The 24,492-nt window shown below is 42.3% G+C and overlaps 1 protein-coding gene and 1 long non-coding RNA gene across 7 annotated transcripts in view; one reads left to right on the top strand and one right to left on the bottom strand.

Annotated features, from left to right (window-relative positions):
- The window catches only part of KCNH8 (potassium voltage-gated channel subfamily H member 8), a 506,682-nt gene that overhangs the window by 72,088 nt on the left and 410,102 nt on the right, over positions 1–24,492 (bottom strand). For all 6 annotated transcript variants that reach the window (XM_068236110.1, XM_068236111.1, XM_068236113.1 and 3 more), the window contains 2 exons: positions 21,433–21,682; positions 1,613–1,827 (listed from right to left, as the gene is read on the bottom strand). In XM_068236110.1, coding sequence (XP_068092211.1) covers positions 1,613–1,827; positions 21,433–21,682 — 465 coding nt within the window. The remainder of the gene's footprint in view (positions 1–1,612; positions 1,828–21,432; positions 21,683–24,492) is intronic.
- Positions 1–24,492, top strand: part of LOC137518371 (uncharacterized) — a 137,263-nt gene that overhangs the window by 28,485 nt on the left and 84,286 nt on the right. The window lies entirely within an intron of this gene.

The following is a 24,492-nucleotide window of genomic DNA, read 5'->3' as shown; positions in this document are numbered from 1 at the left end:
TCAGGTGTGTGATTCATCACCAATGTCATGCTTGCATTGCTGCCAGGGAACTCAAGCAAACACTACCAGCTAGCAATATGGTCTCTCTGGCATTAGCTGACCAGTGCCCACACACTGCTACTATTCTTGCTAATCTATGCTCCATCTCAGGTCCTTTATCCTTGGGCCTAATGTTGCTACTTCTAGACACCTTTATAAGTGGCATTGATACCAGATGTCATTCAGTTCATCATTCCAGCTAGCAATGAAGTCTCCTGCTGTTTTTATGGCAGAGACTGCTGCTAGTGGGCTAGGCTGACACATAGCACCACCATATCTCAATCTCAGGTTCCACTTACATAGCCTAATGTTTCCTGTGGAATATTACAAAAGACATAAATCGACCCAGTTGAGTTTGCTCCTGCACTTGTTCACTGATGATGTGCACTCTGCAAATACATTTGAACACCTTACAGTTTGCCTTCTGCATGCTGTCCATCATGCAAAACTTCTATTTGACTGCTGCTGCTTTATTTGTGATTTTCTCGGAAACCTTTTCTTTTGGAATTTTCTCTGCCCCATTCTTGCCACTTTTCTCCTACACATACCTAGCAAATTTGCTGTTTTGAATATTAGTGTTTTTAATATTCCCTATAAGTGTTTAAAGTTGACCCATTAACTTTAATGGAATTTGCAAAATAGGTTTGTCAAAAATGTACGGTACCACCTGAAGTTCGAGGAAATTTTTGCAAGACTCTCGTTCTCGCTCATCCCTAGCCTGTTTAAATACTTCACTCATGTTTTTTCTTGTGCAGGATTAAGACTTGTCAACTGCTCAATTGCTAATGCTATCCACTTCATAAAATGCCCTAGTGGCCTTGGTTATGTAGATAAAACAAAGAAAAAGAGCTGTGCATGCATTAATAAGCACCCCAGCAACATCAGAACATCACTTGCATTTTGCTGAGACACAATAATATGTCTTATCACTTTGTCAGCCTCATGAGCATGGTGGTGATCTACATAAAAATCCTCCCCAGAGGAGAATTGGGAATGTATAAGTTGGAAAACATTTTTTACCAATGATGTTAATAAAAACTGCGTTTTATCAGTATTTTTTTAGATGTTCTTTAATCATGTTAAGGTAATGTCAGTGTGAGGACACTAGATGATATAAATACCAAGTTTGGTGGTTATATCATGTAGAGAGGTTTTGCAATTGACTGCAAAATTTATAGACTTAGACATAGATTTTAATGAATAGTACATTTGCAAAAAGGTGAACATTTTGTGGGAAAAAAAAACATGAAACTGGTTTGGACAATTTTTCACACTACTGATAAGTTAACATTTTTTGTGCAACAGAAATTAGTTTGTTTCTTGAAGCCTTGGATAGAAATACAAAAATGAGTCTGCAATCAACAGTGAATCGCGGTTGATGTTCCTTGCAGGCTTAGGGCAGGAGCACACTGCTGCCACATTGGTGATTGGATTTCAGAAACATGTATCATTGTGCGATATGTAAGGACGTCAGACAGAGCATAAACAGAGGTTATATGCATGCACTACTGAGTAAAAGAAAAGCTCCAAAATTAATCTCTATATGAACATTTATTTGCTAAAATGTACTTACATCACTTTCGTGGCCCTCTCTTAGATTATAGGTAAGATCTTGTCGTATATCCTCTACAAATTTATGTGCATATTCTGGATAAAAGTCCAGAACTTCATAGAGTCCTTTAAGGATAATACATTGTAGATCACAATAGGTTAGAGCTTTGACATCCGCATTGGTTTTAATTACTTGATCGCTAAGTGATAAAGTTGCTCCAATCAAATCTCCTTTACCTGTAAGTAAGAAAGTAATGTCATCAAAATTCTGTATAACCCAAAAATTATGATCAACTATTTGTGTTTTTTTCTGCAAAGTGTCAATTAATTGATCATAGAAGAACAATGGTAGCATATTCACTAAACTTATCAGATCATAACTAAGCAGAATGGGGTGCGTAAATAGAACGTAGTGCAATAAAGTAATACTGCATACACATGTTTAAAGGGTTTAACGCACACAATGATAAAATGTAAATTATGCGCAACAGGTGCAAACAGACCTAGCTGAGAGAGGAGTTGTTACTGTTCATGTGTTCCTAATATGCATATTTGTATTACAGCATATTAATAATGAAATGAGTTATGCATGGTAATGCTTTACACATCTAAATACAGTACATAGTATGTCTATCGCTTAAGAATAACACTTTGTACCTAAAATATATTGCAAGTTAGAGAAGATTATTTTATTAAATTCATATATTTTATTTTTTTTTTCCAAAAATTTTTATTGGATTTTTCATTCTTAAAAGATACATTAAGGTTACCAATATGGCCAAATAGTATCATAACAGACAACAAAACATTGATCAAATGTCATACATAAATTCATATATTTTAAAGGACATCCGAGGCAAAAACAAACTAATGAAATAAACAATTGTATCTATCCTCCTTCTCCCAAAAACAACTTTTTAAGATAATCCACAGTTTTCTTTTATGTTTAAATCTACTTTTTACGTTTTAATGGTTTTATTGTTTCTGCTTTATGAACTATTGACCCTTTTTATCTTTTTCCTGCTCTCAGACGCCATTTTCTGCTAGGAAAGTGTTATATAGTTGGAATTTCTTATCAGTGAGGATCACACTGTAGTCACTTCCTGTGTGAGTCAGGACTCAGTCAGCCACTTACATACCTAATATTTAACTCTTTCAGGCAGAGAAAGAAAAAAAGGAACACAGTGTAGTTATTTGTGTGCTAGGCACTGTACATACCCATGTTTATCGCATCATGTCACGTCACCTTGGGTATACTTTAAGGGTATTTGTACCATTAAAACATTATATGTTTTTAAATAAACAGCAACTTTAAAATGTATAATATGACCGGAAAGCATGTTAATAGGAAACCTAGATTTCAAGACTGAACTATAATAGTCAGCCATCTTGTTGTTCTCTTAGGCCTTTAGAAATCACTTCCAAGAGAAGGGAAATGGGTTTTCTGATATACTAGAAGCTCAGTCTGTCTCCCAAAAGAAGGGCTCTTTAGGTGCCACCAATCAGCAAGTCATCAAGAAACAATTAAAGTGAACCTCCAGACTAAAAATCTACTCAGCAGAACTGAAAAGGCTTGGTGTTTCTTTAACAGTTTCACAGCATCAGAACTTTGTTTTTCTTACCAAAGCATCATTTTTAGCTGCATTTTTAGGTAAGCTCCACCCATCAAAGAAAACTGCATGGGCTTTTTTTTCCTGATGCTGTGCAAAGCATGATGGGATTTCCTATGTTGTTATTCACATTGCCTAGCAATTGGGAGGCGTGATCAGCACACAGGACAGTTGGAACTGTGTCTCATGCTCCCTGTCACCTCCTTTCAACCAAAAAGATGGCTGCCCTCATGAAATCAAACATTTGCCTGTTCTTTTAAAACAGGGTGGGTAAGAGATTATATTACCTATCTATTTTAATTAACATAACTAATGTAACTTAATGACAGTATGTTTATTTAGGCTGAAGTTCCTCTTTAACTTTATCTTCTTGCTTCTTTTTAAAACTAACCTTTACATTCACCTTAAAATCAAATTTAATAATACTTAAAGAGGAACTCCAGTGAAAATAACATAATGAACAAAGTGCATAATTTTACAATAATTATGTATAAATGATTTAGTCAGTGTTTGGCCATTGTAACGTTTTTCCTTTACCTGATTTACATTCTGACATTTATCATTTAGTCACATTTTTACTGCTGGCAGGTGATGTCAGTGGAAGTAGTTGCTGCTTGCTTTTTTGGCAGTTGGAAATAGCTGTTATTTCCCACAATGCAACAAGGCTACCACAGTGTGATGTCAGCACCATGGTCCTGACATCACAGTGTGGGAGGGGTTTCAACACAATATCAGCCATTCAGACCCCCCCCCCCCCCCCCCTGATGATCCGTTTGAGAAAAGGAAAAGATTTCTCATGGGAAAAAGGGTATCAGCTACTGATTGGGATGACGTTCAATCCTTGGTCACAGTTTCTCTTTAAATTTTGCAGAAATAAGACAGAAAAATTAATTTAAATACAAAAACCTTTCAAGGAGAGCATTGGACTATCTTCTCTCATATTTGTTGCATAGTGTTTCATAATTAACTGTTTTGTCATTGATTAAAGTTCATCCCACCACTACTTAATAGCTATAACTTGTCAGAGAGAACTGATACAATTATGCTAGGTCCATCGTCTTGCTGTTTTCAGTGATAAAAATACATTGCAAACAAAGGACAGGCAATTTGCTCAGTGTTTCTAATGCAAGTCAGTTAATTTCCAGCAATGAATTAAGCAAATTAAATACATATTTTTATGTTTTTGTGTTGAGAGTTAATTTTAAATATTGTAATAAATTATGCAATTTACTATTCACAGACTGGCACAATTAAAACTAGTCTAGGACATAATATTCATATTTGCTTTTTATTATACATTGTTTGCCTTCCCTTTAATGCCCCAGGTTGATGTAAGAACATGTTCAGGTTGGGCTTGATGGACGTATGTGCTTTACTGGTTATGTAACTTTGCATCTTGATACGGATAAAGGCTTCCTTACACTGCTGCTAACTTGTTAATCTGTATAAGGTCCAGATTTATTTTCTTTATCTGACATTCACATACACTTGCTTCATTGATTAAGGATTTAGGACACAACACACACAGGAGAACTATGATAAAAGGCTAAAAATGTCTAACGTGTGCAGACAATAGTTTTCCAACTGTTTTTATCCCAAAGGTAGTCACTAACACGCATGTGATAGAATAAACAGATTTAAATAATGTTTTATGTGGTACAAACTTGTGTTTGGATGTGTCCAGTAAAGATCAGGCAACTTTAATCTGGGAAGGTCCTGAGCTATTTCCAGTGTTCCAGGACCCTCTCTACCCTTTCCCATTTAGTGTTGCTTTTTATCTCTTGGTACTTTTTTTTCAAGTTAATTTGATTAATAAACTCGTGGAATTTATAACAGGCAGGGAAATATTCAATTTTTTTCAGTTTGGATATGAAAAATCCAGGTCTGAAATGATCCCTTTCCAGAATTGTGCTTCTAGTGATCTCTAGTACCATTATTGTGCCTAGACAAGGTGAAGCAGGTGTACAAGACATGTCAAGACATTGAAAAAGCACCTGTTAATTTGAGTACTTAATTCAGGGCAATACAAATCTCCTTAATAATAGTACATTTCAGACATTTTCCCCCCTTACTCACAACATACAACCCCCCACCTCCAGAACCTTTTACAGGCTTTGGGTAAATTATTGCTTTAAAGCCCCTGTAGGCGCTGTTATTAGTGGATTTACAGCTGATGGGGTAAATTGCCAATTTATAGTAGTTGTAATTAGTAGCTTTAAATCAGCGTGGATAAATTCCGGCTTTATTGCCAGGGAAAGTTAGTGTTAGGAGTGGGGGTTAGTGTTAGATATATATACGCAGAAGGCTGGTGTTAAAAGTAGGTGGATAGAGGTTAGTAATAGGCATATATAGTGGGAAGGTTAGTGTTAGGATTAGGTGGGGAGTTTAGTGATAGGTGTAAATAGGGGAGGGTTAGTGTGAGAATTAGGTTACAGTGAGGAGTGGTAAAATATCATTATAATTACCAATGTTTTACTAGTAGTAGAGATCTTGAATAGTTGAATTTCTGTAAAATTACTATGAAAAATCTGGAAATATGCCTGAAGAAGGAGACTAGATCCCAGAAAGCTTGCATAAATTAACTCTTTCAGTTAGCCATTAAAAGGTATTATTTTTTACAAAACTTTGTTTTTCTACCTATGTAAAATTACTTATATTCTATGGCATTCCCGGGTACCCATTGTATGTGCCTTAAATTAGAATAACGGCAATATCCGGCACCCTTTTTACTGTAGTAATGTTGCATTGCCAACATTTTGTCCCCTAGACCTTTTCTCATCTATATAGTGCCAGCCCTGCTGGCTGGATACGGTTGGGTCCTACCAATGTGGCATGTCCACATGCCAATATTGTCATGTTCATCAGTGAACAAAATCTGTTGTGTCTATGGCCAATAACAGGTGTTTTCCAATCAAGCAGTATATCAACTGCCATACACAATATGTTGTTTATTTAGTATCTTGTTTGAGTTGTCACCTCCAATATGTGGGGTGTAGTACATGTCATCTTAGGTAGCGTATCTCGGAACACTACAGGGATCAGGGTTGGCTTACAGTGGATATTTTGAATGTAGCCCAACACTTCTGACATGTCCATCAAGGGGATATGACTTCCTTTTGTTTTCAGGGAATTTAATGGGTTTTGTTGCCACCCAGAGGGGGCGATATTTATAAGACCCTACTTGTTCGTGGTGCATATTGCATTTTTCAGTTGCGGACACGTTCCCCTTCTGGTCTCAATACACGGTGGGATCTTAGCTACATTATTTGATTTGCCCTTTCCTTCATTTGGCCCCCGTGGTGACTCTGATGTGCATTGCCTTTTTCGGGTTTATCCCAAGATGATCGGGTATCTGCACTTACATATCTGTAGACATTGGATTCTGTGATGATTTCTTTTTCATATGTGTTTTCACTTCAATTGTTTTTATATTAGTCTGTCTCTTTTAACCTTCTTTATCTCCCCTCCCTCTCCCTCTTCTGTGATGGATGTGTCCTTGTGACCCACCACCTGTGAGGGGGGTGGAACCAGGAGTATATTAGTGTTGTTTGTTGCATTTGAACTAGGATTAAGAGCCATTGTGGTCCAAAACATGTCATCTGTCTGGCTGTGCTGGTTTCATTCAATCCAATAAACTATGATTTTCATATTTTGCCATGGACATTGAGCAGAGCTTTTTTTGTTTTGCTGCTTGTCTGAATTTGAGTTGCCTGGCTCCTGCACTGTCCTGGTGAGTGGAGGTGGAGCGGAGTCTTTTGTGCTATATCTTTTACAAAGGACTAGGGAACATGATCTGCGCATGGAGGAAAAACTTTTTAGCCATTTATTTAGGAAAGGATTCTTTACATTAAGAGTAATTAAAATGTATAATGTATTGCCACGGGAAGTAGTTATGGCAAATTATATATCTGCATCTAAGGGGGGATTAGATGCTTTCTTTCCATTGAAAGCCATCCATGGCTATAGTTAAAAGGTAAGTCCACGTGGTGTTGATCCAGGGATTTTATCTGATTGCCATCTGGAGTCAGAATTTTTTTCCCTTTTGGGGCTAATTGGACCATGCCTTATAAGGGTTTTTTGCCTTCCTGGATCAACAGGGATATGTGAGGGAGCAGGCTGGTGTTGTACTTTATTATCTGGTTGAACTCCATGGACGTATGTCTTTTTTCAACCCAAATAACTATGTAACTATGATATATACGACGGTAGAGCCATGTTGTTTACTAAGTGGTTCAGCACACCTTATCTGCAGTGTGAAACTGTCACAAACACTGAAAGAATACAGACTTGTTTTTAACATTGACCTGTTTTAGACCCTAATACTTGTCTTTGAGAGGAAAAAAAGGCATATTTTATATTATCTGAATATTTCCAGGCTTTTCCAGTGGAAAAGAAAATCATACACGAGGGCAATTTATGAAAAATATAATATCAGGTATAAGATAATGATTTTCCGTTTTTTCCAGTTCCCATTAATTCTACATTTCACTGCTAAGACATCCCCATATTGTAGTGATTATGATTCATTTAAAAATAACCGTGGTTCCATAGCTGAAGAGCTAATGAGCAGCTGTCAGCTCCATGCAGAACACACAATCATCACAAAATTATGCGGCATTATGCTATCATACCTTGTCTCCAGCTCAAGAACTGGCCATTTGGGAAAATGCAATGATTGGTTTGCTTTTAAATACTGTACATCATTTTGCTCTTCATTACGGGCACTGCACTTCCAAACTAATCATGTGCTTTTAAGTTTATGCCAATAATACAATATTCCAGGCAACAGTGCCATAAAGTGAGCGCTGCTTATTGTGGTTTTAGTTATTCCAATGAATAAAGAGACTCATTAATCAAAACCTATACTGTTAAGGACTGAGAAAGCTCTTATAATGAGAGCAAAGCAGCATAACGCAATGCTTCCCTAGAACATCCAAGCAAAAATGAATATCAATGAGGTTATTTAGGAATATCCAACACTGGTAAAAAAAAATTGCAAATGTAAAGACAAAGATAAAACGTAATGCTGGTTCAGTCTTTCAGGTCACTATTCTTAACATCAGCTGTTAGTGGGAGGATCTATTTAGCTCAACATTAATTTCCTGCCTGTAATGGTGATCTTCTGGCTAGAATAATTTCCTTGTCATATTTAAAAAGGAACTGTAGTGAAAATAGTATAATGAATAAAATTGGTTATTTATTTTAGAATATTTATTTATAGATTATTTAGTCAGTGTTTGACCATTGTAAAATCTTTTCTTTCCCTGATTTACATTCTAAGAATTATCGCAGATGGCAACATCTTTAGTTCTGCCAGGTGATCTGTATGGTTGTTACTAGTGTTGGGCGAACAGTGTTCGCCACTGTTCGGGTTCTGCAGAACATCACCCTGTTCGGGTGATGTTCGAGTTCGGCCGAACACCTAACGGTGTTCGGCCAAACCGTTCGGCCACATGGCCGAACTAAGAGCGCATGGCCGAACGTTCCCCGAACGTTCGGCTAGCGCTGTGATTGGCCGAACGGGTCACGTGGTTCGGGCCCGAACGCGCTCTGATTGGCCGAACGGTCACGTGGTTCGGGTAAATAAATACCCGAACCACGTCATATCTCCGCCATTTGTCTGTGGGTTTAGCTTTGGGTAGGCAGGCAGGGTAGTTCGCTCTCCAGCCACGCTAGCCAGGGTCCCCCCCAGTCATTGTGTGTCGCTGCTGGGAACAGTAGTACACCGCTCGCTCAGCCACACTATATATAGCATTGTTTACTGCCACTGTGTACCTCGCTCAGCCACGCTATATATATAGCATTGTGTTTTCTGACAGTGATGAGCGAAAATGCAAATATTCTTTTCGCCGAATTTTCGCGAAAATAAGTACTATTTTCGTTTCGAAAGGCGAAAATTCGCCGAATATTTTCGCATTAATTTTCGCCTAAAGTCCGTTTTTTTCGCGTTGAATTTCTAAGCCCCCTTACAAGCTAGAATCACCAAATTTGCAGGGTATATTAAGGAGATATGTGGGTACAAGAGGAAAAATTTTTTTTTCAAAAAGACCTTATCCTTTTTGAGAAAATCGACTTTAAAGTGTCAAAGGAAAAAAAGTATACATTTAAATGCAGTAAATGACAGTTACTGTAGCAAACCTAGCAGTAGTGTAAATTTACTAATATCAAAAGAAAGGGCCAAGTGTAAGTGCCATGGGCTAAGTGCCAAGTGCAAACTGCCAAGTGCAAAGGGCCGAGTGCCAAGTGCAAAGGGCCAAGTGCCAAGAACAAGTGCAAAGTGCAAACGGCCAAGTGCAAGTGCAAAGGGCCAAGGGTCAAATGAAAAGGGCCAAGTGCAAAGATCCCTTGGCTCTTTGCCTTTGCACTTGGCCCTTTTCATTTGACACTTGGCCCTTTGCACTTGCACTTGGCCCTTTGCACTTGGCCCTTTGCCTTTGCACTTGGCCCTTTGCCTTTGCACTTGGCCCTTTGCACTTGCAATTGGCCCTTTGCCTTTGCACTTGGCCCTTTGCACTTGGCCCTTTGCACTTGGCCCTTTGCACGTGCAATTGGCCCTTTGCACTTGGGCCTTTGCACTTGGCCCTTTGCACTTGGGCCTTTGCCCTTGCACTTGGCCCTTTGCACTTGGCCCTTTGCACTTGGCCCTTTGAACTTGACCCTTGGCCCTTTGCACTTGGCCCTTTGCACTTGGCAGTTTGCACTTGGCCCTTTCTTTTGATATTAGTAATTTTACACTACCTCTAGGTTTGCTTAAAGGGATACTGTAGGGGGGGTCGGGGGAACATGAGTTGAAGTTACCTGGGGCTTCTAATGGTCCCCCGCAGGCATCCTGTGCCACTCCCCAATGCTCCGGCCCTGCCTCCGGTTCACTTCTGGAATTTCAGACTTTAAAGTCTGAAAACCACTGCGCCTGCGTTGCCATGTCCTCGCTTCCCCTGATGTCACCAGGAGCACACGGCGCAAGCACAGACCATACTGGGCCTGCGCAGTATGCTCCTGGTACCATCAGCGGGAGTGAGGACACGGCAACGCAGACGCAGTGGTTTTCAGACTTTAAAGTCTGAAATTCCAGAAGTGAACCAGAGGCGGGGCCGGAGCATTGGGGAGTGGCTGCGTGGGCACAGGATGTCTTTGGGGGACCATTAGAACCCCCGGGTAACTTCAACTCATTTTCCCCCGACCCCCTCCAACAGTATCCCTTTAAGTAACTGTCATTTACTGCATTTAAATGTATACTTTTTTCCTTTGAAACTTTAAAATCGATTTTCTCAAAAACTATAAGGTCTTTTTGAAAAAAAAAAATTTCCTCTTGTACCCACATATCTCTTTAATATACCCTGCAAATTTGGTGATTCTAGCTTTTAAGGGGGCTTAGATATTCAACGCGAAAAAAACGGACTTTAGGCGAAAATCAATGCGAAAATATTAATGCGAAATTTCGCCTTTTGAAGCGAAAATAGTACTTATTTTCGCGAAAATTCGGCGAAATCGAAAATAGGATTTTCGATGCGAAAATGGCTTTGGCGAAAATTCGCAAGCAACACTGTTTTCTGACACTCTGTGTACACGGCTTAGGCTAGTCTGACTAATATAGCATTGTGTGTACTGCCACTGTGCACCTCGCTCAGCCACGCTATATATAGCATTGTGTGTACTGCCACTGTGCACCTCGCTCAGCCACGCTATATATAGCATTGTGTGTACTGCCACTGTGCACCTCGCTCAGCCAAGCTATATATAGCATTGTGTGTACTGCCACTGTGCACCTCGCTCAGCCACGCTATATATAGCATTGTGTGTACTGCCAGTGTGCACCTCGTTCAGCCACGCTATATATAGCATTGTGTGTACTGCCACTGTGCACCTCGCTCAGCCACGCTATATATATAGCATTGTGTTTTCTGACACTCTGTGTACACGGCTTAGGCTAGCCTGACTAATATAGCATTGTGTGTACTGCCACTGTGCACCTCGCTCAGCCACGCTATATATAGCATTGTGTGTACTGCCACTGTGCACCTCGCTCAGCCACGCTATATATAGCATTGTGTGTACTGCCACTGTGCACCTCGCTCAGCCACGCTATATATATAGCATTGTGTTTTCTGACACTCTGTGTACACGGCTTAGCCTGACTAATATAGCATTGTGTGTACTGCCACTGTGCACCTCGCTCAGCCACGCTATATATAGCATTGTGTGTACTGCCACTGTGCACCTCGCTCAGCCACGCTATATATAGCATTGTGTGTACTGCCACTGTGCACCTCGCTCAGCCACGCTATATATAGCATTGTGTGTACTGCCACTGTGCACCTCGCTCAGCCACGCTATATATAGCATTGTGTGTACTGCCACTGTGCACCTCGCTCAGCCACGCTATATATAGCATTGTGTGTACTGCCACTGTGCACCTCGCTCAGCCACGCTATATATAGCATTGTGTGTACTGCCACTGTGCACCTCGCTCAGCCACGCTATATATATAGCATTGTGTTTTCTGACACTCTGTGTACACGGCTTAGGCTAGCCTGACTAATATAGCATTGTGTGTACTGCCACTGTGCACCTCGCTCAGCCACGCTATATATAGCATTGTGTGTACTGCCACTGTGCACCTCGCTCAGCCACGCTATATATAGCATTGTGTGTACTGCCACTGTGCACCTCGCTCAGCCACGCTATATATAGCATTGTGTTTACTGCCACTCTGTGTACACCGCTCAGCCAGACTATATACCGTTGTTTACTGACACTCTGTGTACACCGCTCAGCCAGACTATATACCATTGTTTACTGACACTCTGTGTACATGGCTCAGCCTGACTATAAAGCATTGTGTGTACTGCCACTGTGCACCTCGCTCAGCCACGCTATATATATAGCATTGTGTTTTCTGACACTCTGTGTACACGGCTTAGCCTGACTAATATAGCATTGTGTGTACTGCCACTGTGCACCTCGCTCAGCCACGCTATATATAGCATTGTGTGTACTGCCACTGTGCACCTCGCTCAGCCACGCTATATATAGCATTGTGTGTACTGCCACTGTGCACCTCGCTCAGCCACGCTATATATATAGCATTGTGTTTTCTGACACTCTGTGTACACGGCTTAGCCTGACTAATATAGCATTGTGTGTACTGCCACTGTGCACCTCGCTCAGCCACGCTATATATAGCATTGTGTTTTCTGACACTCTGTGTACACGGCTTAGCCTGACTAATATAGCATTGTGTGTACTGCCACTGTGCACCTCGCTCAGCCACGCTATATATAGCATTGTGTTTTCTGACACTCTGTGTACACGGCTTAGCCTGGCTCTATAGCATTGTGTGTACTGCCACTGTGCACCTCGCTCAGCCACGCTATATATAGCATTGTGTTTACTGCCACTCTGTGTACACCGCTCAGCCAGACTATATACCATTGTTTACTGACACTCTGTGTACACGGCTCAGCCTGACTATAAAGCATTGTGTGTACTGCCACTGTGCACCTCGCTCAGCCACGCTATATATAGCATTGTGTTTAATGACACTCTGTGTACACGGCTTAGCCAGACTATATAGCATTGTGTGTACTGCCACTCTGTGTACACCGCTCAGCCAGACTATATAGCATTGTGTTTACTTCCACTCTGTGTCTGCTGGGCCTGGGAACAGTAGTACACCGCTCACCCGCCACTGTATAGCATTGTGCTCTGTGTCGCTGCTGGGAATAGTGGTACTGTATAGCATTTCTGTACTGCCACTGTACTGCTGCCAGTCAGCGTGTACTGTAAGGATAAGTGAAATGAGGAAGAAATCCGGTGAAAGAGGAAGGGGCAAGGGAAGAGGTGTTTCCCCTGACGGTTCACGTACAGGCCACAGGGGAGCACCCAAGAAAACCCACTCAATACCGCCCATGTTGTCCAGGACAACAACCCTCACAAATCCAAAAGAACAGGACCAGATAATTACTTGGATGACCTCTCAAGCGTCCAGCAGTGGGTTAAGCAGCACCAGCACATCACGCACGAGGTCCGAGTCCTCAGCCAGTTACAAGGAGCCAGTGGGCACAAAGCTGACACAACCGGCAGCGACACCACGCACACAACTGCCAGATAACCAGTCCTATGAATTACCTCAGGACACAATGGGGTATTCGCAGGAGCTATTCCCAGCCCAACAAACTTCCACCTATGAAAGGTCAATGGAGGAACAGCCAGAAATGTTGTGCCCGGATTCACAACCATTAACTGTGGGAAATGCACCGCGCACTGAAATACAAGGCGAGTCCGAGGAGGACTCGGAAACCCAAATCCCAGAGCAAGTTGAGCAGGAGGGGTTGCAATTGCAGGAGGTCGGCCGACAAGATCTGGAAGACGACGTTGGAGTGAGCTGCGCAGAGGTTGTTCTGGGGAGCTCTACTCCACGGCGACGGCCCCCCACAATGACATATGACGAGTTTGAGGAGATGGAAGAGGAGGGTATGGACAATGTGGACAGAGACCCAGATTTTATTTGTGAACGAGAACATCGCCGTCGTAGCAGCAGCACAGATGAGTCTGTTGAAGAACCCACTGCTGCACGAGTTCGCCTTGTGCCACAAGGTAGGCGGCGCGCAATTTCAGGCACCACAAGCGTGGAAGTTAGAGTGAGAGGCAAAAGAGGAGGAAACAGAAATCGCCAGCAAGGAGGCAGGTGCTCCAAAGTCTGGGCTTTCTTTGAAGACTGCACTGAGGATGTTACCATGGCGATTTGCAAGGTGTGCAAGACTCGCCTGAGCAGGGGGAAAAGTATTAACAACCTCTCCACCACCAGCATGAGCCGCCACATGCTATCCAAACATCCCACTCTGTGGGCAAACGCGGCAGGACAGGGTACCAGCAACACTGCCTCCCTTGGGTTCACCAGACTCACCACCAGACCCGCCTCAGCAGCAGCAGTAGCCCAGCCATTGCGTGGTTCACAACATTCACAAACATCAGACGACGCTGACACTGTCACTTTCCGGAGTAGTGCTCTTGAGGTCTCCCAGTGTTCATCAAACACAACCAACAGCCCTTCCGTGTGCAGCGCTACGGTTCAGTTGTCTGTGTCGGAGATGTTTGAGCGCAAGAGGAAATTGCCAGCAAATGACCCCCGGGCCGTGGCAGTAACAGCCAGCATAGCCAAGCTTCTGGCCTGCGAAATGCTGCCATATCGAGTGGTGGAGACAAACAGCTTCAAGGGCATGATGTCAGTGGCCATCCCACGTTACGTGGTTCCCAGCCGCTACCACTTTGCGCGCTCTGCAGTGCCTGAGTTGCATGAGCACGTGGTCAGCAAAATAACCCGAACCTTGAAGAATGCCGTTGCCTGCAAGGTTCACCTCACCACTGACACTTGGACGAGTGCGTTCGGCCAGGGTCGATACATCTCCCTTACCGTGCACTGGGTGAACCTTGTGGAGCCTGGCAGCGATTCCTCACCTGCTACGGCGCGGGTGTTGCCCACGCCGCAAACAGCTGCACCGCCGTCCCTCCCACTGGATAACAACAGCAGCACCTACCTCTCTGACTCCTTCTCCTCCAACGCATCTCAAAGCTGTACCTCATCCGGAAACGCTAACCCAGCAGCAGTAGGATCGTGGAAGCAGTGCAGCACAGCTGTTGGCATGCGTCAGCAAGCGTTGCTGAAGCTGATCTGCCTTGGGGATAAGCAGCACACAGGGGAGGAAATTTGGAAGGGAATAAAGGAACAGACGGATTTGTGGCTGGCACCGCTGGACTTGAAACCGGGCATGGTTGTGTGTGATAATGGGAGTAATCTCATTCGTGCTTTAAGGTTGGCTAAGCTGACACACATCCCTTGCCTGGCGCACGTGATGAACCTAGTAGTTCAGCGGTTCCTGAGGACATACCCAGGCGTGGCCGATCTTCTGTTGAAGGTGCGTCGAGTGGCCAAACATTGTAGAAATTCCAGTACTGCTTCGGGGGCACTCGCCAAGATGCAGGAGCGCTTCAATCTCCCCCACCATCGCTTGCTGTGTGATGTCCCTACGCGCTGGAATTCTACGCTGCACATGCTAGCACGCTTTTGTGAGCAGAAGAGTGCAGTGGTCCAGTACATGACGGCGCAGTACCGAGGCGCATCCGGCCAGCTGCCAAGCTTCTGTGGATCCGATTGGGCCAACATGTTGGACCTCTGCCAAGTCCTCCAAAATTTTAAGCAATCCACGTTGCTTGTGAGCAGTGACAACTCTTCAGTCAGCATTACCATACCACTGCTGTGTTTACTGAAGAGGTCAATGTTGAAAATCAAGGAAACAGCTGTCATGATGCAACTGGGGGAATCTGAAGGAGAAAACGATCAGCGTGATGGTACCAACATCAGGCCATCCGCCTCAGGGAACGCTGGCCCCAGCAGCTATGACGAAGAAGAGGAGGAGGAACAGCTGGAGTTGGAGCAGGAATTTCATGCCACCACTGACGAGGGCCAGAGCGGTGCACGTTGGACTTCCACAATTCAGCGCGAATGGTCAGCAGAAGCAGACCAGGAGGAAGGTGACGACTATGATGCATCACAACAACTATCACAACGCTCACAAGAGGATGATGAGGATTCTGGTAGGACTCTTGCACACATGGCTCAATTCATGCTAGACTGCATTGAACGCGACCCACGCATTGTGCGCATTCTGGACAACACCAATTACTGGGTTTATACCCTTCTGGATCCACGGTACAAACACAATGTTCCAAAACTGCTTGAAGAAAGAGTCAGACAGGTCAAAATGGAAGAATACCAGCAGGCCCTTGTGGAGACTTTAGAGAGGAGATTGACATCCTCCCCCTCCTCTAGCCAGTTGTACGCCGACAGACTGACTTCCGCAAACCCAGGATGACCAGGAGGGCAGCAAACAACTCAAGCCGCAGCTAGTGCCCAAAAGGGAACGGTATCGGCAGTGTCCTTGGAGTGGGAAAATTTTCTGACACCCATGCAGCAGCAGCCCACTGAACAGGAAGCGTGCAGATCCACCTCCAACACCGATCGCCTGGAGAAGATGGTCAAGGACTACATGTCAGATGACGTAGCTGTGTCGAACAATCCATCTGCACCCTTCAACTATTGGGTATCGAAGCTAGACACCTGGCACGAACTGGCAATGTACGCAATAGAGGTGCTGGCTTGCCCGGCAGCCAGCGTTATGTCGGAACGCTGCTTCAGTGCTGCCGGAGGCATCGTCACAGATCGGCGTATCCGCCTCTCCACAGAAAATGCAGACCGTCTGACTCAAATTAAAATGAATCAATCCTGGATTGGAAACGACTACGCAACACTCCAGGACCCCAACCAAGTAACATGACCAATGAACATCTGGGATGGTGTAGCGTTACCGGTCCCTGTTTATTGAACCTCTCATCTGTATTACATTTATGACTGCATGGCGGCAAAAAGCATTGCTGCTATATCCGCACGCTTTTTGTCCTCATGCAAGGCCTGGGTTGTTGTGTCTCACAAAGCGTGGCCTTCTCCTCCTGCGCCTGCTCCTGTTCCATCACGTGTGCTGCTGCTGCTGCTGGGTTAGCGTTGCCGGTCCCTGTTTTTTGAACCACTTATCTTTATTACATTTATGACTGCATGGCGGTACCTCATGCAAGGCCTGGGTTGTTGTGTCTCACAAAGCGTGGCCTTCTCCTCCTGCGCCTCCTCCTGTTCCATCACGTCTGCTGCTGCTGGGTTAGCGTTGCCGCGTGGTCCCTGTTTATTGAACCACTTATCTTTATTAAATTTATGACTGCATGGCGGTACAAAGCATGCTATCCGCACGCTTCTTGTCCTCATGCAAGGCCTGGGTTGTTGTGTCTCACAAAGCGTGGCCTTCTCCTCCTGCGCCTCCTCCTGTTCCATCACGTCTGCTGCTGCTGGGTTAGCGTTGCCGCGTGGTCCCTGTTTATTGAACCACTTATCTTTATTAAATTTATGACTGCATGGCGGTACAAAGCATGCTATCCGCACGCTTCTTGTCCTCATGCAAGGCCTGGGTTGTTGTGTCTCACAAAGCGTGGTCTTCTCCTCCTGCGCCTCCTCCTGTTCCATCACGTCTGCTGCTGCTGGGTTAGCGTTGCCGCGTGGTCCCTGTTTATTGAACCACTTATCTTTATTACATTTATGACTGCATGGCGGTACCTCATGCAAGGCCTGGGTTGTTGTGTCTCACAAAGCGTGGCCTTCTCCTCCTGCGCCTGCTCCTGTTCCATCACGTGTGCTGCTGCTGCTGCTGCTGGGTTAGCGTTGCCGGTCCCTGTTTATGGAACCTCTTATCTTTATTACATTTATGACTGCATGGCGGTACAAAGCATGCTATCCGCACGCTTCTTGTCCTCATGCAAGGCCTGGGTTGTTGTGTCTCACAAAGCGTGGCCTTCTCCTCCTGCGCCTCCTCCTGTTCCATCACGTCTGCTGCTGCTGGGTTAGCGTTGCCGCGTGGTCCCTGTTTATTGAACCACTTATCTTTATTAAATTTATGACTGCATGGCGGTACAAAGCATGCTATCCGCACGCTTCTTGTCCTCATGCAAGGCCTGGGTTGTTGTGTCTCACAAAGCGTGGCCTTCTCCTCCTGCGCCACCCTCCTCCTGTTCCATCACGTGTGCTGCTGCTGGGTTAGCGTTACCGGTCCTTTTTCCTGGAACCTCTTATATGTATTACATTTATGACTGCATGCCGACAAAAAGCATGTTACCTGTGCAAAGAAAACAGACATTTCCCGCATTTAAAAGACAGTTTTCCCTTTGAAACTTTAAAATCGATTTTCTCAAAAACTATAACCTCTTTTTGCTAAAAATTTTTTTCCTCTTGTACCCACTCCCAAGGTGCACATACCCTGTAAATTTGGGGTATGTAGCATGTAAGGAGGCTTTACAAAGCACAAAAGTTCGGGTCCCCATTGACTTCCATTATGTTCGGAGTTCGGGTCGAACACCCGAACATCGCGGCCATGTTCGGCCTGTTCGGCCCGAACCCGAACATCTAGATGTTCGCCCAACACTAGTTGTTACTGAGAGTTCTATGCACAGAGGGAGATATTGCTTGCTTGGCAAATGGAAAAAGCTGTTATTTCCTACAATGCAATGAGGTTCACAGACAGCTAACTGTCAGGACCTTAGTCATCACATCACACTGTGGGAGGAGTTTCACCACAATATCAGCCACACAGATCCCCCTGATGATCTATTTGAGAAAAGGTAAAGATTTATTGTGGGAAAGGGGGTATCCGCTACTGATTGGGATGAAGTTCAATCCTAGGTTAAAGTTCCTCTTTAAAGAATAAGCGACACCCATGCTAACCTAGAAATAAACAACACATATATAAGTAGATAAATACTACTTCTACATACATAACAGATGTATTGTGCTATCCACGTAATGATTCCTGAAAATTTTATAAAGTCATTTTTAAAGAAAATCCTAACCTAGGCAGTGGCCATTCTGCCAAGCTAATGCTGACATCACATCCTCCCTGACTCTTGTTTTCCCTCCTCCCTTCTCTTGTTCATTGTGTATTCATTAGCTGCCCTCCTCCCAGAGTCTTCAGACACTCCCACTGAGGTGTATACTAAGAACTGCACTGTCTTTTTTTTTCTCCTCCAATCGCTGAGTCACCTCAGCCTTGCTTGTAAACACAAGTGAGCAAGGGTATATCAGATAAGAAGCTAGGCAGATAAATAAATGGAAGAGGAGGAATATATTATAGATAAAAAGAACCCCTAGAATTCAACTGTTTGGCACTGACTACTCAAGGGCCAGTGCTCCTAAAGTATATGATAACTCCAAACCATAAAAGCAGAAAATGTTTTACAAGTTTTGAATGCAGGATTAGCATCTTAATCACATAATACACTCAGACCAGTTGCTGTTGAAATTTGATTTTTATAGTGACAATACCGCTTTAAGGAGCAAATATGCAGATCGGGTGTACTGTTGCCTACAAGAACCCACTAAGGTACAATTTTCAATCAAGAATCACCCCAGCAATCAGATAAATACAATTGGATTGGCAGAAAATAAACCTTGTTGATGTCCCAAATTCACTGCAAACAATTCTGAAGATGATTGCTTAACAAAAATTTTGTCAATCAAATTTTTTTTATAATGAGTTGTGGTGGAACTACATATTTATTCTGATTATTCTATTATGATGGAGAAATAATCGATGTATTACAATTTTTTTCCCCATTCGCAAAATTATCAAGCCTCCCTGACATTAACCGTATCATAAACAATTGATTCCAATTGATTCCTATCAAAGACTGCAAATTAATTTACAATAGATTCCTGTTGGGAATTTATTGAAAATTTGATGAGCTGCAGCATGATGTGATACAAAGCCATGTACTATTGATTTATCTGCACTTGATCAACCTAGATCTCGTGTCCTCTCTGATGGATACTTTAGATAGTCTTTTGATCAAAATAGACTAAAAGTTGACTGATAGGACCTCTGGGGCAGGGGAAAACCCAGGATTTTAAAGCGGGGGATTCCATGAAAGGTCTCCCTCAGCCACGCACAATCCTATATAATAATTTACAAGTGTCTCTGCATCCCATGTCCCTGTGTCAGTGCTTTTGTGCTACTGCACATGTGCCACACTGATAGCCATTGGGACAGGACGCGAGGACTTGCCAGGGGGCCGGGCATGTGTATGAGCGCGTGGCAGGCATCCGTGCGAGCGTGGGTGCATGTGGTGCATGCGTGCTGAAATGCGGTGGTGGCGGCGGTAATAGACCTACAGCCCATTTTTAAACGGGCTTAGGTCAACTAGTTCAATATAATTATATGCTAGGACATCATGCTGGGTACACAATGCAATTTCCCGTCTGACCGACGGGATCTAATGGGATCGATCAGGAGCATTTTGAATACAGATAATAATGAGGACAGCTGACATTGGTAATGAAGGAGAAAGTGAAGCATTCACACAGCAGGGCATAGGGCTGTGCTCATACCTGACTCTGTTAAGTTCCCCAGAGCTGCTCCATGCTCTGTACACATGGTGCTGCTACATTCAAAGCTAACTGTAGCAGGGAAAGAAAAGGGGCAGTGCTGTGAGCTGCAGGATGCCTGCAGATATTCTGATGTCTCAACTTGTGTCTGTCCCCAGACACTGCACCGGACCTGGTCTGAGGGGGTATTCTGGGCAGCTTAAATCCCCCCCTGCGTTTGCCTATGTGGGGGGAATTAATTCCCAGCAGATCAATCAAATATTTGTAAAATATTAACCACTGGTACGCATATCTACACTCCTGTATACTCCATGTGTGGATCAGGGGGGTAGATATGTGTACTGTTACCTTACTATCGTGTTCATGATCCCCACGCCGTTTTCGTTCGATTCACCATTGCAGCCCCCTCCATCTGTGATTGGGACATGAGAATCTTCTATTCTCTATCCTGATCACCGTTCCTGTGTCTTTCGAGAGCTTGATAACGTGACGCAAGCTCTCAGACCCGACACTTCCGTGTTCTATTAATAGAAACACGGTCTCAGTAGCACCATCTTGTCATCAAAATGTAAAACTACACCTAATTATACCACTATACTGTTTTACATAGAAAATGTATTACTAGTTTTATTTTATTTTATTATTTTTAACCCCTTCCAACTCTGCCCCACAGTTACAGAAAAAAAAATTACATAGTTTAAAAAAAAGTACATAAATAGTTACCTTAGGGACTTTAATAATATGTATGTCATGAGTGTATATTACTGTTAATTTTGCCAAAAAATAGTCTTGTAATAAGTGAAATAGTATTAAAAATCCCTAAACGGAAAAATACTCCTTTATTTCTAGATAAAATAGTTTCATCCTACATTGTACTAGGGACACAATTTAAATGTTGTAATAACTGGGACAAATAGGCAAATAAAAAAAAAACAATATATAGATCATTTCAGTGTGATAAGTAACAATAAAGTTATCGCTGAATAAATGGAAGGAGCACTGAAATATGAAAATTGTTTTGGTTTTTAAGGGAAACAACCTGTGATCCTAAAGTGGTTAAATATGACAAATAAAGATCTGATATTTGACTAGTGCTTACAGTTGAGAGTGCCCTGTCTTTTTGGAATGCAAAAAATAAATTATTCATAATTAAAAAAAAAAAAACAATCGATAATACAATCGACATCTTAAAACATGTTGCATATTTCACTTACAATGCACATGTTTTATACAGAGACATCCCATTACTGTACATACCTAGAATAGCCAGCACCATCCCATCCTTTAGAACTTCCATGGAACCTGAGCACACCAAGTAAATTGCCTGCAATGCATCTCCCTGCCGAAGAAGGTACTCTCCAGGAGCACAGAAAGAGGTTTTGATGTGCAGAGACAGAGACCTGAGGCAGCCACGGCTAGCATTCTCAAAAAGGGATAGTTGTAGAATTTCCTTGTTCAAGTACATGGTTATATCCGAACGTAGCTCATCTGGAAATTCTTTCAGGAGCTGTCAAACACGGACATGGAATTAATGCATCTTAGAAAAATGTATCTTCTTGGGCTCAGCGCGATTTGAAGCTTTCAACCATTTAGAGATGTAACAAATCTCTGCTACGGATTTCTAACTTGGATACTTGTGTCACCGTTTAAAAATAAATATTCCTGCAGCTACTGTTGTAATGAAACTGGAAATTGATTTCCAGAATGCCAACAGGTCATACAATCAGCATTGCAAAAGCAAAACTCAGAGTAGTAAAGTACAGATAGTGCTGAAATATATGTAGCCTACATTTGACAGTATGCCAAAAATATGTTCTTTTATAAAGGGATTTTGTATATCTTATTGCATTTCCAAAACATTCAAAAGCATCGTAACCTTGACACTGTACTATGTATGTCTTAATGAAATGAAGCTATAATAAGATATATTATGAAATATGACAAGAATGGATCAATTTGTTTGGTTATCTACAGCCTTGGCAACATACCCTGGCTGCAGATATGTATAGGTCCCAAATCCCTTCTATTGCATGAAACTGTAAAAAAAAAAAAACAACATTGCTATTAGTGAAATTTTACAGCCTTATGAGATGTAAGTATTCTATTCCTAGCACATCTAAAATCTATAGTGCTGCACAAGATTTCAGATGTTCAATCAGCAAAGGTAGAAAAACAATAGTGAAGGACTTTGGCTACTGTAAACAATTGCATAAAAACCAGGTTCTGAAGTAAAGTATCTTACATTTTTTGATAGACTAGACTTTACTAGGTTTCCTAAGAAAGGTAAGTCAAAGACATAGGGCATACAAGAGGAAGGGGAGGGTGGGGGCAGGACTGGCATATAGTAAATTAGACATGTCATATTTAGTCAGCTGGCACTTTAGATGGTCTTGGGATCAGAGCAGCTAAAAAGAGTGCAAGACATGTCCTGTTGAAAAGGGCACCCACTAAAACAGTGAGTGGGCCTGGCTCCTGCAATTTTAGTGGGTGCCCTATTGATCAGGATACTGGAATTAAGGTTAAGTTCCCACTGGTGGGGGGAGGTTAAGGTTAGGTGCCCACAGGGGGTTAAGATTAGTTGCCCACCATGGGTAGGAGTTAAGGTTAGGCACCACCGGGGGAAGTTAAGGTTAGGCACCACAAGTGAGGGTTCTGTGTGAGAGCAGGAGAGGTTAGGTCATAGTATAATATCAGTAAATGTTACAGATGTGTTTACTATATGAATTAAGTAGTAGACTATTGTTAAATGTACTAATATTCTACTTCTACTACTAGCTACTTCCTGCACCCTTTTCAACGGGCGCCTTTTTCAAATGTACGCCTTGGGGACCCCTGGTGTGTAAATTTGCTATACTGCAAACAAATAAAGGCCGAAAATGCCCAATGCATTGTCTTGGGCTACACAAGGCTGCATTGCATTATTTGACAATACCACCCTTGAAGACGTTTAAGATGGCTCTGAAGCAATGTAAGAAAGAAAAAAAGGGCATCAATGAATTTTTTCCAAATGTCTTCAAATAACGTGGGTACTTTTTTTTGTTTTATGAAATATACAGATGACTTATAAGTGCAGTCATAAGGCTGTTGCTTTAGATTGATTTGTTAATAAACAAAAAGTTACTAAGTTAGACATTTACTACATAACACGCTGAATCATTTACAATATTTTTTCCTGTATTTTAGAAGATGGTGCCCAAGCCACATTCGTTCTTCAGTTCATGTCATATCATAACAAGAGATTTTCAAGAAACATAAACGTGTCCACAACCTTCAATCTTTTATTTTTTTTAGCCAGATTTGTTTAGAAATCAAGGACTACAAATAAAACTAATTTGAAAACAATGTGCATTCTAAAATAAAGAAAAATCCACAACTTCGGCACCACTTAATTTTCCAGCAGGGACATCATTAGATTCTGCTGAGGTCACTCAGGGTGACCATTTGTGACTGTGCTTGAGAAAATAATAGCCCTAGAATAAAGATCAGTCGTTTGGCTCTCAAGAACACCACTGACAAGCACTTCAATCTGTCCCCCATTTGGAGATAAAATTGTTATTCCTATCATAAAACTGACAGCTATCTTTGAATGACAGTACATGTATCTGAAGTTCATCTTTATGTTAGAAAGGGGAAATCTGATTGGAGAAGGGAGGTTAGATATAAAGTCAAAGGATAAAAGTCATAGCTGCCAAAAATGTTCTGTTTAATAAAACTATAGACATCTCTACTAAGGAAAAACTTCCTTATGCTTTAGAAATGTCCACATTTCCATATAGTGTTTACAGTAAAGTGGGAAGGGACAATAGTGATCATCTTTTTTTCTTTAGGGTAGCGTCAAGGAATGAAGGACATCAAACAACTGAATAGTTCAGAGAGGGGCTAGAGATATTTATAGATTTAGAAGAAATAGTATAGCATTAATAACAGTGTTATACTAAATAAAACTGCACCTCTAGTTTATTTTTATAATAAAAATGATCATTACGTTCAAAAATTGATGGTCTCTAGACATAGTTCTTTATGTATCACCATATAATAGTAAATACCGAGGCCAAACATGTATAGCTTTTTTGGGGGACATAGCAATGTAATGGTCCATATGCATTTCACCTTTGCGCCCATGTTTTCTCCTAGGTGATATTTTCCCATCTTATCAATAAAGGAGAAAACTTAGGAGAAAATGTGATTTGAATAAGAGCCAGGGGCCCATATGCAATTAACTTTTTCTCCTGTGTTTTCTCCTAGGTGATATTTTTAAACTTGTCAATAAAATACATTTTAAGCCACCATAAAGCAAGAAAATACTACAAATAATTT

The sequence above is a fragment of the Hyperolius riggenbachi genome, chromosome 5 (genome assembly GCF_040937935.1).
Source record: "Hyperolius riggenbachi isolate aHypRig1 chromosome 5, aHypRig1.pri, whole genome shotgun sequence".
NCBI lineage: Eukaryota > Metazoa > Chordata > Amphibia > Anura > Hyperoliidae > Hyperolius > Hyperolius riggenbachi.
Note: the sequence above shows the minus strand (reverse complement) of the source record. Positions and strands in the feature narration are given on the sequence as shown.